Raw genomic sequence first — 17,184 nt, forward strand, 5'->3', positions numbered from 1 at the left:
TCTAGTAAGCATAGAACAGACGCATCACAATAGCATCTCTATCGTTACTTTCTACTCATAGGGTAAATGCTAAAAAATAATATGACCAAACTTATATAATAAAATAAAAATAAGCCTTGAGTCATCTCCTATGACATCACTATGTTCTTACACCGAATAATAAATGGCATTTCATATGATGACACTAAAAAATGCCAGATATTTTAAAAAGGCACTTACATTCATGATAAATGGATTGTCGGATATTTTTTTATAACTAGTTATAGTTTTCTAACCAAAGATAAAGTGTGCATAACGGGTAACATTTTTCATTAGATAGATATTATATCTTTATCTATGCTTTCATATACAAAATTGCTACAGAATTGTATCAATATAACAAGGTGACCTTTTACCAGTGATTTCCCTTCCTAAATAGTGTCATCCTTCTTATTTTACATGGGTTTAATCGATGCCATTTTTAAATTATCTGTCAAAGAGTAACTTACGACTCTTTCTGTTATTAGCTTTGTAGACATAACAATAACACGCATATCATATCACATCCCCGTAGTTGTTCTTTATGATAGAAAACCATTTCTGAGCGATTTCATTTTACAAGAAGCATTGAATTTATAGCTACAAGAACCATTACCCAGAAACGGTTCCAGCCTTATCGTTTTCACAACCAAGGTTATAATTCAACCAAGTTGTTCAAGAAAACAATGATCTTTATTCCATGCCAACAGATAAAAACACAATTTGTCTAGATAGCAGAACTAGAGAGTAATGAGAGCATTTGATTAAGTTAAACATAAAAAAGTGAAACATAGGCATGAAACAATTCTAATTAAACAGCAAACTTCTTGGAAGAGTAAACTGGTCTAAAAAGCTAACACAGTGCATTTAAACCAATTCTTAAATAAGAATATCACTTTTGAGCTATATACTGACCAAGGACAAAGTCAGCAATACGCTGTGATACATATACATCCATTGCTTATGGCCAACAAAGACCACAGTGATGGTCAGGAAGTAGCTCAGGCTCTCCTGGTGTTCTTTGTTGGAAGTGAAATTAGCTAAAATGGCCTTCGGCTTCTCCCAGGACAGTATCCCCTGCCACCCCCTCTGCAGAACCTATCCTGACTGCTGAATGTCAGGATATAATATCATGTCCAGGCTCTCCACCTATTAAGGAGGCACGACACCTGAGGACAGCATCTTGTGGAACCTGTGTTACGATGCTGACACGGAAAACGTCATCCGTGTAAATCAGCCGGTTGGTGAGATCAGACACCTCGCTTGGAACCAGCCCATTGAGCAATGATGCACAAGGAAGCATAATCACTCAATAGAGGGATCTGCCCCCAGATTGGAGGCAGAGAGGCTGCTCTGGACCTGCCACTCTACGGCTTGGCATCCTCTGCTTTTCTCTGTGAAATCCTATAATCTACTACCATCTTTCCATTAAAGATTCCTCTCCATATTCCATTGAAAACTCTATAAATCATATTTTAATTGAGTTCCACTTGCTCTGATTTGTCATTATTTCACTTAATGAAATCGACTATAATATATACAGTAGATCAGAAGCCTGAGCAACAGAAAGGTAACGATGCATGATCTTTAAAGAGCAAAGCATTATTTAGATGAAATTAAAAGAGAAAAGGTGTGGATAAAAGTCCATATAAAAGCAACCCAAGGGCATTGAAAGGTGCACATAGTCTGTTTCTTCATTTTGTAGATATTGCCTCTGCACAGCGGACTGAGAAGATGAGCCAAGATTCTGTCAGCCAGTGTTGAATTAACCAAAACGGCTGTTGTGTTTGTGCTGACTGAGAGATTTTGCTTAGATCCAGCAAGGTGACTGTTACATAAATTGATTGGAGATTTAGCACCTACTCAAAGGTTACAAATCTTAATAGTTCTGATAACTGGATGTGACATCAGGTACATGCATTATGCAGCCAGAATGCTCTTATTTTATTCTTTTTGTTTTGTTGGATAAGTTTCAAATTTTTTAAGAATTTATTATAGTTTGCATGTAGTTATTCATGCAGGTATGCATACAGTTCAGGAGTGTTGCATTATATAAGTTATTTGTTATAAGTTATTTGTAGGTTTATGATATTTGGAAAACTTCATTGAGAACACATCTGAAGCGACAGTAAGTTCTACATTCTTAGAATTGTGTTACAATTCCCTATATACACATATGGGAACCTCTCAAGATAGGCTACTCAAATCTATCCTGAGTGCAGGGTTAAACTGGCTTGGGGGGTAGGTGTAGTGCTGGCAGTGAGTGTTGGAACAAAGAAGAAACAGGCCTTGAGACTTAGGGCTTCCCCTAGAGACCTTTTACTGTTTTTGTGTACATTTTTATGCAACAATAATACTCTAAGCGCCCATTCCTATGCTATTCAGAGCATCTTTTCACTACATTCTTCCCATGGGCTAAGGCTCTCCTCCTCACTTATCACCTCTTCCTTTTCCCGTCTACAAGATTTCACTCGGGCTGCCCCTTATCTCTGGAATCTACTCCCAAGGAACCTTCAGCATTCACCCTCCCTCCCGACATTCAAGAAACATCTAAAAACCCACTTCTTCAGAGAAGCCGCATCATCTTAGCTGCTAGAACTTCCCTGTCACTGATACAACCACCACACTACCTCTCACCCTTTCTCTGTGCCTTATACCCCCCACACTACCTCTCACCCGTCACTGATACCCCCCACACTACCTCTCACCCTTTCTCTGTGCCTTATGTTTGTCACCCCATTGCCTCAAGATTGTAAGCTTGTGAGCCGGGCTCTCTCCACCTAATGTATCGGTTTGTCTTAGTCTGTCAATTCTTGTCTTGTCATACCCCTTGAATATATGTATTGTATTAAGCGCTGCGTAAACTGTTGGCGCTATATAAATAAAAGATAATGATAATAATAATAATAATCTTTTCATATTCCTTTCAGTATGCTGTTGCACATTATATGAGCCACTTCTCTGAGCTCTGGTGCACTTCTGTGTTTCCTGACTTTGTACCAGACCTTTTTGCCTTGTTTTCAACCACAAAAGTTGAACCATGCTTGCCCTGACAATTTCACTTGTATCTGTTAAAGTTTTGGTTATCCCTTAGTACCATGCCATTGCCTTCAAGTGCTGGCAGCCATTGAGTACCCAGGCTCCCTACCTGTGGGGGGAAAGGGGCTGTCAACATGAAGAGTTAGCCTACTCCATTAGCTTCCAAGTCCTGCTGGCCACATAGTAATCAGAGGCTCAAGCTCTAAGGAAAAGTGGTTATCGCAGACACCTCTACAAGGTCCCAACCTCTTCTTTCAGTTGGCTACAGCAATACATTTTATATGTCTCCCCTCGAGACATTTGCATGGCACTTCAAATTAAAAATAAACATTTCCATTGTTCCCTTCAATGTTTATTGTGGATTAAAAACAAAAAGCACGTACAGCATTTAAAACAATCCAGAACAATGATCTAAAAAATCATTTTGCTGTAAAAATGAGTTATTAAAGAAGAAATTGTAAACATCTACCCTCTACAACAGCCTTCCAACAGAAACAATTCTTTTGTTTTCTATGTCTTAACTACACTGTCACATTAGCTATACATCAGAATGAAGTAGGAAAGAACCAACCTTCCCCAGAGTCTTCAAACATAAGATACAGCATCATTAAACTCGCCCTCCGGGTAGTAAAAAAAAAAGGGATCTAACCTCTATTGTAATTAAAGTCATGTCTGAACATGAACAGTTGGTAGTAAGCAAGTAGCTGGTGGTTCTTTAAAGTACCCCCTCCAGGGCTGTTTTGTGTTTAGGCTGACCTATAACAATGCTCAAAGCAAAGTAATTTCAATCAAGCATACAATCAACACAAGAGGAGCACCCTCATGGCAGAAACATTTGGTTAGAAGAAACATTTCAGGGAAGACAGTCACAGCATACATAAACCTTTCATAATTTTTATGTATGACAGATATTGTTATTCCAGAGAACTCGGCTACAGGAAGAAATCTACTGCACTGCGAAAACGCAAAATGTTATTATATATAAAGTAGCATCACGTGTGATTTAAACCTGGTCCAAGTAGTCCACAGACAGCCCACATTCAAATGGTGTTTAATGGAACACCTACTGATACGTTTGGTAGAATAAGCATAGTTGATCATCATATTTTAGCAGAAAGGCAGCTTTTATTATTTTTTAGAAGAAAAAGTCATATACACGTGTAGCAGACCAACGTCTCCAACAGCGAGTAGAACAGAAACAAAATGGAATGCACGAGAAGGAAAAGATAGAACAAGCTGACAACACCGGGAAACATATTCATCTGACTTTTATAGATGATCTAGACTTTCCTGCGAGGTACTAGTGGAACCACTCACTGGTTGGAAGAGAGAGACTTCTCACGCCACGATTTTGATTTAAAAAAGAAAAATAGGATTGCGTGACTAAGTCATACAGATAAAGGGGATTTTTGTTTTGTTGTTCTTGAGAAAGTACCTGCAGGCACAATAATAGCAGCTGCACCGTATAACCTCTATCAGTCATGATCTAGAACAGTGTCACTTCCTATTAACCAGGCAATAGGGACAAAAATTACTTGTAAATGTCCACATGAGTCACTGCATGCGCTCCGCTGAATCCTGATGACTTACTTAGGTAAACGGAGGAGCACATGTGGTTTCATAGTCAGCTTCATCAAAAAGGCCATATCATTACCTACGGAGAATAGTCCTGCTCTCCCCTTCTGGATTAAAAAATACGGCTTTCTTCATTAAGTCTATCGCTACCGACGGCATTTTTTTTTTAACTTAACTTTCATCAAATCACACCATTATGTCAGCCTCTCTCCTGCAAGTTCACGGCTAATAAAAGGTGAACAGCTGGCATTTTTTTTTTTTTGGTGTATTAAGATGACATACAGAAACAATATCTGGAGGACCTTAGACTTTTTTCCCTTTTATTATTTGCCCTCTTTTGAGATGTGACATTTGTATTGATAGAAATTTCAAGCCTTTGTGATCTCTCAACACAAAAATAAAAAAAGGTATAAAGAGAAAAACTTCAACCACTAAAAAAAAGAACTTATTTTGACCAACTGAAATCATAAAATTGTCAACTTTGATTTAGAAAAGCTGCATGATTGACAATGTAATATATATATATATATTTTATTATATATATATATATATATATATATATATATATATATATTTATATATATATATATATATATATTAGGGCTTATTTGTCAATTTTTTTTGTGTGGTTGAAGGCATCAAATAATGCAAATAAAACAAATTGGAAAACTTAATCCATTTTGGGGAAAGGTGTATTTTTTACCAATGTTTTTTCGTCATGTACCTGATCCATGGATAGCAGCTGAATATGCAGTACAGTGTTAATTGTGTGCCACTATTCAAGCTCCATAAGACATGCCATAGAATTCATGTATGGAAATTGCAGTTTTACGGGAAACACATGTCTAAGGCGTGACATGTGCCAAGTCTTAGTTCATCAACAGAGGTCTTTCAATATGGTAGACACGCGGTACTACTAATTAATGGGGAGCATCTCTGTAAATTCTTTAGTCATCAAAGCTGACAGGTAGCTCAATTTAGAATTTAAAAGCTGCCCAAAAGTTCTATTCTTTTGAGATTCACAATTATAAAATACAATTATTTATTGGACCCTGTCATACAATAATGGCAAAACAAAATAATTGAATAAAAAAATAAAATAAGCAAACAAAAACCAATTATCCTTTAATATCAGTGTTTTACACAAAACACATTGACTTCAATTACATTAAGTACGAAGGTTTTTGTTTTTGATTTAATTGTGACATTGATACAAGGGGGTTAATGTGAAATAACCCAGGAACCTATACTTTATTAGCAGAAATTAAGAATTATTCATAATAAAAGATTCTTTGGTTTTTCGCTGCCATTAGCATTTCCCAAATTGTAATTTGGGTTCATATGTTATGTAATATATTTGGTAATTTACAACCGTTATTTTTTATGCTTTTTCAGTTCTCTGACATGGGTGATTTCCTTTTCAACATTAAGAATAAAAAATTATGAAAACCGTTTTTAGAAAAATTATACTTGATAGGACATGTAGTCTTATCTAGAATAATTATACTATTTTATGCATAGTAGTAACATCAGTAAAACCCCAATTTGCCTGTTTAAATTGATGAGGTAATCTGGAAATTGGTTGGTATTTTCCAATTTCATTCATAGTCACCCCTGCCATCTGAAATGAATTAAAAAGCCAAATTAATTTATGGATGGAGTATTAACATCAGTGGAATTGGATAGCAAAAAATAAAAATTGTCTGTTCGGTCCAATTTGGTTGAAATATTAGCACCTAAATGAACTTCTTCCTCTATAACATCAATGTTTTCTGCTGAATTAAGTTACTAAATTTGCATAGCAAATTAACGACTGCCTCTCAAATACCAATACAGAATTCTACTTTTTAGTAGTTTGGGATTTGGTCAGATCGTTATTAATTTACTCCGCTGACTTAGCATACTGTATGTTGGTAAGGAAACAAGGATATGTAGATAAATAAGGGCATTGCATTTTTGCAAAATAATCAGTCTTAAGTAAATACCATAAAACTATAATAATCTTCTTCACTCAAATCAAGATTTGAATGGAAGTTTAATTTAAAGGAAGAAGAAATGTGAACAAGAGTTCTTTATCTAAAACTAGAGAGTCAGATGTTTAGATGTCATATAAATACATTTTAATTTACTGAGAGGGTAGTAGATAAATGGAACAGTATCCCAGAAGCTGCAGAGAATTTAAGCATGCATGGGATAGGCATATGGATAGCCTGAACCTAAGATGAGGCCAACAAATGATTAAATTTCAAGATATCCAGAAAAAAAGCAGACTAGATGGTTCTTATCCGCCATGAAATTCAATGTTTCTATGTGATCCGTTAGTAAATAAATATGTGCTCTTACTAACGATACATATCTCAGTGTCAGGGAAAATGTTTGTTTCCGAAGATGTTTGCCCCGAGGATTTGAACATGTGTTTGGGATAAGTTTAAATCAGTAAACTCACATTACAGTGAAGACAATTGAAATCACGTCACCTGACGAGTGACCTTCAATACAGTATGTGTTAAATAATTCGAGACTCCAGAGACCGTTGGCGATGTCTGGGTCATTGACCTGGCTGCTGCGGAAAGGAGAATGTGAGAGCATTTCAATATTGTCGGGTTCCTCATCTGTTTCAGAGCTATACACAAACTGCCTAAAAGAAGAACGTTAGACCTTCATCAGTCTCCTAACACTTAACGTACTGTTCTTGCTATACAACTGTATCTGTCTGGATTTAGACTCCTCTTGAATAGCTTTCGTTTGTGCTTCATGGTATTCCAAGAGTTAAAATATATATACATTTACAGCTAATATTACATAATTGTGTAAACTTAGATTAATCATTCTTAGTGACTCATTTGTTTTGGGGTAACAAGATGTAGAAGCGGTTTTAATACTAGGAAAAGTAGGCTTAGTGTCTAGAGAGCCACGTTTTAGGGGGTGCAATGGGAAGAGCTTAAAGAAAGGTTTGCCAAAAAACCCAACCGACTGCGACTAGTCCTTTACAACTTCCTGCCCAATCTTTCCATCATACTCTTCCCATTTTATACCTATTATACTCATGCGCAGCCATTTAAATTTTGCATATATGTTGTACCCCAGCTTCACCTGTCAGCTAGAACAGCTGCCCAGCTTACGTCATGTACATATTGATAATTATGCATGCGCTTTGTTCAGTAAGAGCCTACAGACCCTTCATTTGTGTTCTTCATGTTTTAATTCCTGCCATGAACCCCATTAAAAGCCCACCTTTCCTGTGGTTGATGCTGATGGACCCACATTTACAGTCTTCCATGGAAGTCTATGACCGTGGGGGACAGAGTACCCTGTGGTTTGTAAAGATACAGTCTGGCCGTCGCTATGAAGGAGATGGGACTGGCCTGTAACGTAAGCCTTTATATTTGAAACCAGTCATTGTCCTGTCTATAGGAGATGATCCAACCTTTATAATTAAATGTTGAGGGGTTTCAAATATAATATAACCTTACCATTGAATAATTCACATGGTAACGATTATTATATCATTATAAACAGTAGACTTTCTTGGTTAGAGGGAGTTTCAAATTAATTGCAAACCTGCGTGAATCATCTAGTGGTCCTGATGCATGTATAATCATTTATTTGCCAAAAAACAGACATTTCCCATTAGGTTTGTAACTTCTCTCATTAAAACCATGTTATGGTGACAGAGAAGAAGTGGCACTGTCAGGCAGAAAGATGGGAGTATAATGAAAGAAAGTTTTCCTTGTCAATATCTGAGAAATGAGTAAAAGAGGTAAACTATCTCTAAGTCCAATCAATACGGCTTATTTCTAGCTGTCTGCCCTCTTTTTTGAGAATGTTGCCAGATCACAACATGCGCTTTGATGCCAAGTGCTAATCTGTCATTGAATTCTTTGTATTATGGAAGGTATCAGGTTAGCCTAATACCCTGTCTATTATTATTAATATGTTTCCTAGTACACAACTACCACGAGATGAAATGTTTATAAACATTATCAAAAATGCTATAGTACTGCAATAAAATATATGTTATGAATTGGAGTATTAGTCTATAAAACGCTCTGTTCTTAGTTCTTTCTAGAATAGGATATCAATGGATAAGATACAAGACTCATCATGGAGGCATTTCTATTTGTTATGCCTATGAATGGAGTCATATAGCAATAAGGTCACTGCACATGCTTTCATGTTTTACGTGATATTCAAGCAGAAAAACTCTGGTCTCGTTTGCACAGATTTCTAGTGTCTAGCTCCCATATGATTTTAATGCTACAAGATTATGTTATCATGTCTGGGGTGATACCGAGGTATCATTGGAGGCAACACTTAGTTTGACCACAAGGTCACATCACTAGGACACTAAACACCCCTATAGCTTCAAGAACTGGTTAACGGTTGGGGAGGACATGTGATAGAGGAGCAGGAGCCAAACCGAGCCAAGCAACACCTCAGACATGAAGAAAGACTTAAAAATGGAAAGGGAGGAGGACGTTCTGGCCAGCTAGACTTTGGCTTGTGTAGCTCCTCGAGTTGTTGTCCAACTCTTAACTGGCAGTAATGAAAAGACCAAAATATTTGCTGTGCTGACATTTATCTCATCTATGTAGCGTGATCACTGGATTCATGCACTGCTCAATTAATCTGTGATATATTTAGTGTATAAAGTGATTAAACTAATTTTTGATCCTAACAATTTATAAAAATGAGGTAATCTTTCGAAGCTGTATGAGCTTTCTGTGAGAAATGATCCGCTCTTTTTGCCCTCGGCCTCTTTGTGTCTGATCTTTGTTTCATATGTTTGTATTAAAACTGTGAAAAACGGAATAAAGAATTTAAAAAAATCTCTGGATTCTATCACAAGGAAATGAATAAGAACTCCATCCCCTTAGGTTGTAATGGATAAAATGAGATAAAGTAAACAATATATAAGGCCAGATTCATTAATGGAGATAAAAGGCATCCGTGGGCCAAATGAAGCTGGACCAATCCATCTCTATTTTTTTTCCAGTGCAATATATAGAAGGATAACTGTTTCTCTGAATTCATCTTAATACTTTCTGTTAACCTTTATCAACCTTAAGGAGATCTTTTCGTTATAGACACAAAAACTGTGAGCCTTTTGGACAAAAAAAAAAAGTAAAAAAAAACACAAAAAAAATATAAATAAAAAAAAATATTCAAAGGAAAAAAAAAATTCTTTATTTGATCTTGAACGAAATTGATGCAGTCAGTTGCTACTAGAACAGCAAAGTGCACATTCAAGTCTGTCTGTACAAAGTAAATCAGTCAGTTCTGGTGTATGGCAGTGATGAAAATTACTATGAAGAGGATGAAATCATAATGTCACCTGTGATTTGATTCTGGAAATAAATTGATGGGGAGACCAATAAAATGCAAACTGCCTTTTTAGTGGATTCTGTAGCGCTCTGATGAGATTGAAACCAGTGCGAGAAGATGGTCTTAGTTATCATGGAAATAAGTCGAGCTCCACAGGTGCTCATTTTAAAACAACGGTAAATGTCTTTTTGACAGATAAATTGCCTTGGATGGAATCCCAACTCTCATATCTTCTTTCTAATGCCTTCGTATCTGATCTGAATATATACACTTTGGAAAAGTAGAGATTTTAGCGAGAAAGGCTTTTGCAAAAAATAAAATAAATAAAAAAATCCTTTGTATTTTTGGCATTTGAAATGAGAATGTGATTCTATTAGTGCCCATTCTTCTCAAAATCAATTGAGTATTCACAGTATAAGTAAATATAAAAAAGATTAACATTAGTAAATTATATGGTATTCTTCCTCATAAGAATGAAATTATATCACGAAAAAAGTAAAAGTATCGGTTGGTATAATAGCTTAACTACTGGAGTACAGATGATGACAGCTGTGGGTAAGGAAGGGTTTTCCCGCCATTATATAAACTTTCATTTTCCTTTGGTTTAAGTCACCCTTTGCTGTCTGACGTTTATTACTTTATTTTAAATTGATTTTCTCTACCGCAGGATTGTTATTTTATACACTTGGCGCAGTAAAGCCTCTATCATAAGTGGTTTCTAACAGAATACGGCAAATTATGCATAAAGCGGTAGACAGGCGTAGACAGGATTGTTAATTTCCCCTTTGTCCATAAAAAGCAACCAATTTTAATGCGTCTCTTTGAGAATCTTACATCTGCCTATACTCTTAACGCTGGATAAATAATAATGAAAAGAAGTATTTCCACTTTTTAAGAAAAAATTGACCACAGCAGTGATTCTGCTAAAGGAGAATCCATAAAGTGAGTGCATAAAAGAACGGAGCGAAGGTTAGGAAGTGGAGGATTGGAAAACATGAAAGCAAGGAGAAAAGTCGAATTTGGGGTTTATTTTTAGATTTTGGCTTTCACATTCTTATTGATGCTGAAGGGATTTTGAAAAGAAGGCAAACATAGGTTTTCTGGGTTTTTTAAAAAAAATAACATTTCGTTTTTCACTTCTTGGAAAAAATAAGTCTTCATAGGTACCTAAACTTCATTGAAGAAAGAGGGTTTTGGCTGACCAAAGGTTACCATATGCCGGCTTGTTTAATTTAAAATGGGAGATGGCAACTATATGCCATTTAATTGTCCTTTAGGGATTTTGCCTCCAATAAAAGAATTTCTACCTATAAAAAACATCCAGTAGCAGATTTTATGTGCCGGATTTATGACGATAGGCGGTTTCGGATGATCAACAAAAGGCTTAAATGGCTTTGTGAGTAAGTGAGTTACACGTCTCACCTGTGTGTGTATGTTTGTGCAGAGAGGTAAAATATATGATATTCATTTAACTATACATTATAAAAATCAGGCCTTTCTGCAGTAGAGACTCACCACTCACTTGATTTATTTTTATTTAAACCGGTCAGGTAAGATGTGCCACGGCTGTGAAACAGATTACTAAAAGAACACAGTAGAAGGCTAAGATTGAGTTAGAAAAAATATCAATTAGCATGGAAAACAAATGAAACCAGCCATAGAATTATATCTCTGTTCTCTTCAGCAAACACAAATATTTGACAAAAGTGATGCTAAATGTATTGGTCAAATGAGACATCCCAGAAGATAAAAACCATACAAACCACTTAAGTGGGTTTAGGGATTTATCCATACTCTCTGCTCAGCTCTTACTCAATAACATTTATTACTCAAGCAATCATGATTTACTTTTTTTATAGAAGTAGTAATTCTTTTACATGTTTTTTAATGTGACAGGTGACCAAAAACAATGTGGAGTTAGACCAGCCAGCATTCAACGTTGCCTTCCATTTTCAGTGTATTTTTGAGGAGTTTGCAATATCTTTGAAGAACATTTAATAACTGCGAGGAATTTTAATGCTTTTTGCTTCTTTTGTCATTTATTTTACAGCGGCATAATTAGACTACTACCAATCGTGCATTAACCCATTAAGCACAAGAGAAGATAACCACTGCGATATACTTCACACAAGGACATACATGTAACACGTGAATAATGCTTAGGGGCAGTCTGTCCCGGGGATGGGGGCAATAACACCGGATCATCTCATGTGGTGTTATATGGCCATATAGTGTAGAGCAGCGGCTTCCATTGCATGTGAATAGAAGGGAGGAGCAGCGACAGACAAGGTAAGGTGAGATATAGTAGAGTGAGTGCATGTATGTTGAAAGACATTGCATGTGTGAGTGAGAGAGAGTGTAAAACTAAGAAGAAGATCACGTAGGGAGAGCTGATATCAAGAAGTGAGGAGCCAGTCGTTTCTCCATTTTGAACATGTGATTTCACGTGTTTTCATGAGAAGTTAGTCCTTAGTGCTCCATATTTAAAATGACCTACTGTTGAAAGTGTGAATAGGAGTAACTTAAACAGGTTTGATGCTGGAAATATAAATGGACTTTACATTTTACCGTAACTGTAACATGACGAAAACGTTATACCCTATATACACAATATATGCATTAATACCAATGATATCCAATCCATAATAAACCATTTACATTAACATTAACAAGCTTACCTGGAATCAGCTGCCCCGAAACTGGATGGAAGAACAAGTAAAGCAAAGCTGAGAGGGCAAATGAAGTCATTGTTGTCCATTGCATGTTGTCCCCTTCCCGTGCATTACCTCAATGTTATCTGAAAGATATTTGACGACAGAATATTAACCTTGAAATACTTCATCGTCTAATGTCAATTTCAAGGAGAGACATAACCGTTTAATTTTAAAGAAAGCTTTGCTTCTGCTTTTAGATTTTCCTGGAAGTTATTGAAATGTGTAATGTATAGACTTTTCTGTTATAGAGGACACTAATTGATATAGTGCTTAGTCAACAGTTTTGAAAGTGTCATTTGCATGTTCTACTATGGTATGTTAGAGGAACATTACGAGATGGCCTTGGCATGCTAAGAGTCGGTTATGTTTATAATAAAATCCACCTGAACCTTATTAGATGTGTTTAAAAAGTCTGAGTAACAAAAGCTCAGAACCTTCACACCTCTCCTGGTACTAAAAACTACATTTTGAAGGTGTAGTCGGATTAGCCGTTGGGAATTGCTATCTGCTCTGAATATCCATGTAGCGATGATTTAGACAGGGCTCCTTAGTCTCAGCAGCCCTATGCTCTCAGTTCAACCATCAGCATATATCATGCCAGGTAGTGATTGCTGAAAGGGTCATCAACCAAAGTGCACATATGACTTGGCCTTTATGGTCTCCAAAGGTCCCAATCTGCTTGAATTGAGAGGAAGCGTTCCTGATGATATCCCCAGTGAGGGGTAAGCGAAGCACTGGGTCACAACTAATCATTTAGGTCAGCTACACTTCAATGAGCAATCTCATCTAACTTCACAGAACATTATTCTGTTTCATGTGACCAGGAAAATCTCTGAATTTTGATTCCTTAGGAACTTTCCTGACCTCACGTTGCCTCCAGTAGTCCTGCTTTTCCTAGAAGAGCCTGATTAAGTACAACTGAAATCTAGTACCCTCTGTTATGTGTGGCGCTTTATCCTATATATATATATATATATATATATATATATATATATATATATATATATATATATATATATATATATATATATATATACACACAATATAGTATTATAGTATTTAAAAAACAAAGTCTTGGAGTCTGGGGAGTAATTAGAAACCACAGGGCACTGGTGTGACTTTCAACATCTGGTCTGTGCAATCATTGTCCCTTGCCCCCTCCTTCCAACATACACTCTAGCACACATGTAAAAACACTTACACAAATTACACGCTTACATTCATTCTAACACATACTCCATCTCACCCCACTTACACATACATTCTCACACATCCACGCTTACACACACAAAATTACATATCCATGCCAGGTTGGAAAGGGCCCTTTCTAAACAATTTCGAACCGGTAAGAGGTGACAGGAACAAGGGTTCGCCCACTAGAAGTGACCCCTGTAGTTCTGCCACTGCTTGAAGTCAATTATATCCTTGTCCTATCTTGAGCTATATCCTATTCAATAGACAAGTGAAAATATATATTTTTTCCTTTTCTGGTGCATTTTTCTGGTAAATATTTTTTAGGGCTCTCAAACTTGAGACTTCAAAATAAAACTCATGAAAAATTATCTGTTGGCAACATTTCGGTAAGTTATTTTTATGAAGTGTTATTCATTTACCATTGTCTATCTTAACTTAAATGAGCCTGATGAATTCTCTACAATCGCCTGGTTGTCTCCTTGGATACAATTACATAATAATTACAATAAAACCTAACTCCTGACTCTAATCTATATATTCCAAATAGTACCCAAAAGTATCCATCTTATTCTGCCCTTTACTAATAAGTCTAAAAGAATAGTAGAGCTGTTGAAAATATTTTTTTGCCTCCGTTATGTGTAAACTTGCACCGTGTTCTCCGGCGAGTGTACATCAAAGTGCGGACTTTGGAGATCCCCTAACACAAAGTATTTTGCAGCAACGGGGGCCAGTTAATGCTTCGGGAAAGGGTTCATACTATGTCAATAACTCAGTTCCATTTAGAGATGCCGTGGCAGTGGCTATTTTGAAGGGAATCACAGGTAGACTGCGTAACAAAGCTACTGGTATCCATCACACCTCAGTGCTCTCATCCCACCGATGAACAAGCTGGAAACAAACTGCTAACCAAAACCTGCTATGCTGACTGACTGCCCAAGTTTTTTATTCACGGCTGCCCAAAATGTACCATACCAGAAGGAGCCTTTCCCAAAAAGCAGAATCCTGTATGTTACACATTTGCCTTAACATTTAAATCATTCTCTCATGTGTACTATTTTGTTTGTTGCTGTATGGTTTGGAGGCTGTTAAGAGATCTTCTTGAGCATGATCCAATGCTGGAGACAGGTTACTACAGATAACTGAATAACAATATATTAGAACAGATTAATTAACAGAGATCAAACTGTATGTCTCATTTTTATTCAATTGTTTTCCTTTTTATAAGTGCTGTAATTCAAACACTTTATCTCCAGTAATAAATCTAGACCATTGACCCTGGATTACCCTCTTTACCAGTCTTTACCATGCTGATCTCATAACACTTGAAGGGTAATCTTGCAACAGTTAGTACCTACCATCAAAACTGCTAAAAGTTCACCAGACTTTAACCTGCTAATACTTCATTTTCTTTCATAAGTAAAAAGTCAGATTTTAGAATCATTTTGTCCATTTTTTGTTCCTTTTCAATAAGGCATAATCTTATAAATACAAACTCTTCCGGGTTTCAATAATCTTCGCTATTTTAGTTTTAAATAAATATTTTACCAAATCTTGAAGCTCTGTAAATCCATGCTTTTGTGTTCCTAAAAAAACTTCTTTCTGGTAGCGTTAAAATAACATAAGTATCTTGCGATGAAAAGGAACGCAAGTAAGAGGATCTACAGAACAATGCAGAATGTAGTATTTTCTGCAAGCATAATAATTGCTACTAATTCAAGCTGTGCTAAGGGTACATTGAGCTTTTCCTTTTGTCATTCTTCAAGGAGAAGCTCAATTCATTTCCACACTGATGTCTTTTGTGTTGGAAACCACATTCTAAAAATAATAAGAATACATTCCGTGTTTCATGGGATCTTTTTCTCATTCTGGGTTTCTGAGATACCTGAACATGCTTAAAAAATTAAAATGGTTAGCAATATAGATTCAGCACATAACTGATGGAGAATGAATACAAAATGAATTGCTATTTAACACATTATTTACCAGAGTTAAGGAATTAGCGGTTTTATTATTTTTTTGGGAAGTTTCCAAAACAGAAGGCATTTCATAATAAAAAGCTCTCTACATTACCGATCATTAACTACAGTTTGGAAATGGGTGTGTTGGCTTTTCTACACTTTTCTGCATCTTTATATTACCCAGTCACTAAGTCAGATCCAAAACAGTGGGATATATTCATTGCTGTAGCTTTTCTTCCACCTTACCAAAGGCAGAACCCCCTCCTCTATGGGCTTGTCGGGGGGGATCAAAGATCCCATTGTACAGCGCTACGGAATTTGATGGCGCTATATAAAACAATAAATAATAATCTCCCTTGTAACCAGCCTATTTGCATAACACCTACCCTTGCAAGAAACCAAGACCTCAAATGAGGTTTCGTTTCGTACCCTTACGATGACCCAACTCAATTCAAAATCTATGTTTCTCTGCCATACTGTAATGCATGTTTCATTCAGCATTATGTGAAGATTTTTCATTTTGATTGATTCCTTGGGGTGTGAAGGGTTTTTCATTGATACAAATCAACTGAAACTTCATGCCTGCGCATCAATTGATTTTGTGTAAAAAAAATCTGGAACATGTCAAATTAGGTGACATGCTCCACGCAATTGAGTGCTGCTAGCAATTTATATTGGACTATTTACAGTATACTGTACTTGCTATTTTCCAGATCTTGTCCGCTTATAGACTACAATGCTATTTGGAGATACCTAATAAATAAATAGCAGCCAATATTCAATTCATTCCTGTAGAGAAGAGCCATAGATGCCCATTAATGTGACAATTGAGCGCTCCACCAGCTCATTAGAGGTCTGTTCACCAAAGACCACGTATAGATGTGTCTGTAAAATTATCCATGGTAAGCCAGGCATTACATGTCGATAAAAACAAAAATAGTCATTTAGTATTTATACAATAATTACACATAAAAAAACACATAAACACAGACAGGTAACAAGCAAATGTTCTACAATATTTAACTACATTTGCTTCCTACTGCTGATATTCCAAAAAAACTTTGGCAGGACAAATCAATTAACACATTGTAACAACTTCTTTTATTTTTAAATATGCTTGACACAGAAGCGACTAAACCTTTCTGTAAATTACAAATTGACTCATCTTTTTCTACTGAGAGTAGAAGAGAAACACTGCTGGATTAAGAGTTTAGAGGACTACAGTAAGTGAGTCTTCTTACAACAATAATAAACCACATAATATGATCCCTTTAGGTTTTCATGTCAAAGTTACACATAAAAAGCCCATCAGGAGATACTTTTCTCCTACAGAGAAGTTGAGAAAATGGATCCAGCAGGAA

At 36.2% G+C, this 17,184-nt stretch overlaps 1 protein-coding gene and 1 long non-coding RNA gene across 2 annotated transcripts in view; both read right to left on the reverse strand.

The window, feature by feature from the left end:
• ROBO1 (roundabout guidance receptor 1) overlaps positions 1-12,739 on the reverse strand; it is a 383,921-nt gene extending 371,182 nt beyond the window's left edge. Inside the window, exon 1 of the mRNA XM_053456884.1 lies at positions 12,636-12,739. Within this exon, the coding sequence (XP_053312859.1) occupies positions 12,636-12,720 (85 nt within the window). The 5' untranslated portion in view covers positions 12,721-12,739. The remainder of the gene's footprint in view (positions 1-12,635) is intronic.
• Positions 2,410-2,900, reverse strand: LOC128474534 (uncharacterized). The gene is made up of 2 exons (XR_008346360.1): positions 2,720-2,900; positions 2,410-2,648 (listed from the first exon to the last, which is right to left on the reverse strand). It is a non-coding gene; the product is annotated as an uncharacterized LOC128474534 (long non-coding RNA).
• Positions 12,740-17,184: the final 4,445 nt, after the last annotated feature.

This window comes from Spea bombifrons, chromosome 2, assembly GCF_027358695.1.
Source record: "Spea bombifrons isolate aSpeBom1 chromosome 2, aSpeBom1.2.pri, whole genome shotgun sequence".
Lineage (NCBI taxonomy): Eukaryota > Metazoa > Chordata > Amphibia > Anura > Pelobatidae > Spea > Spea bombifrons.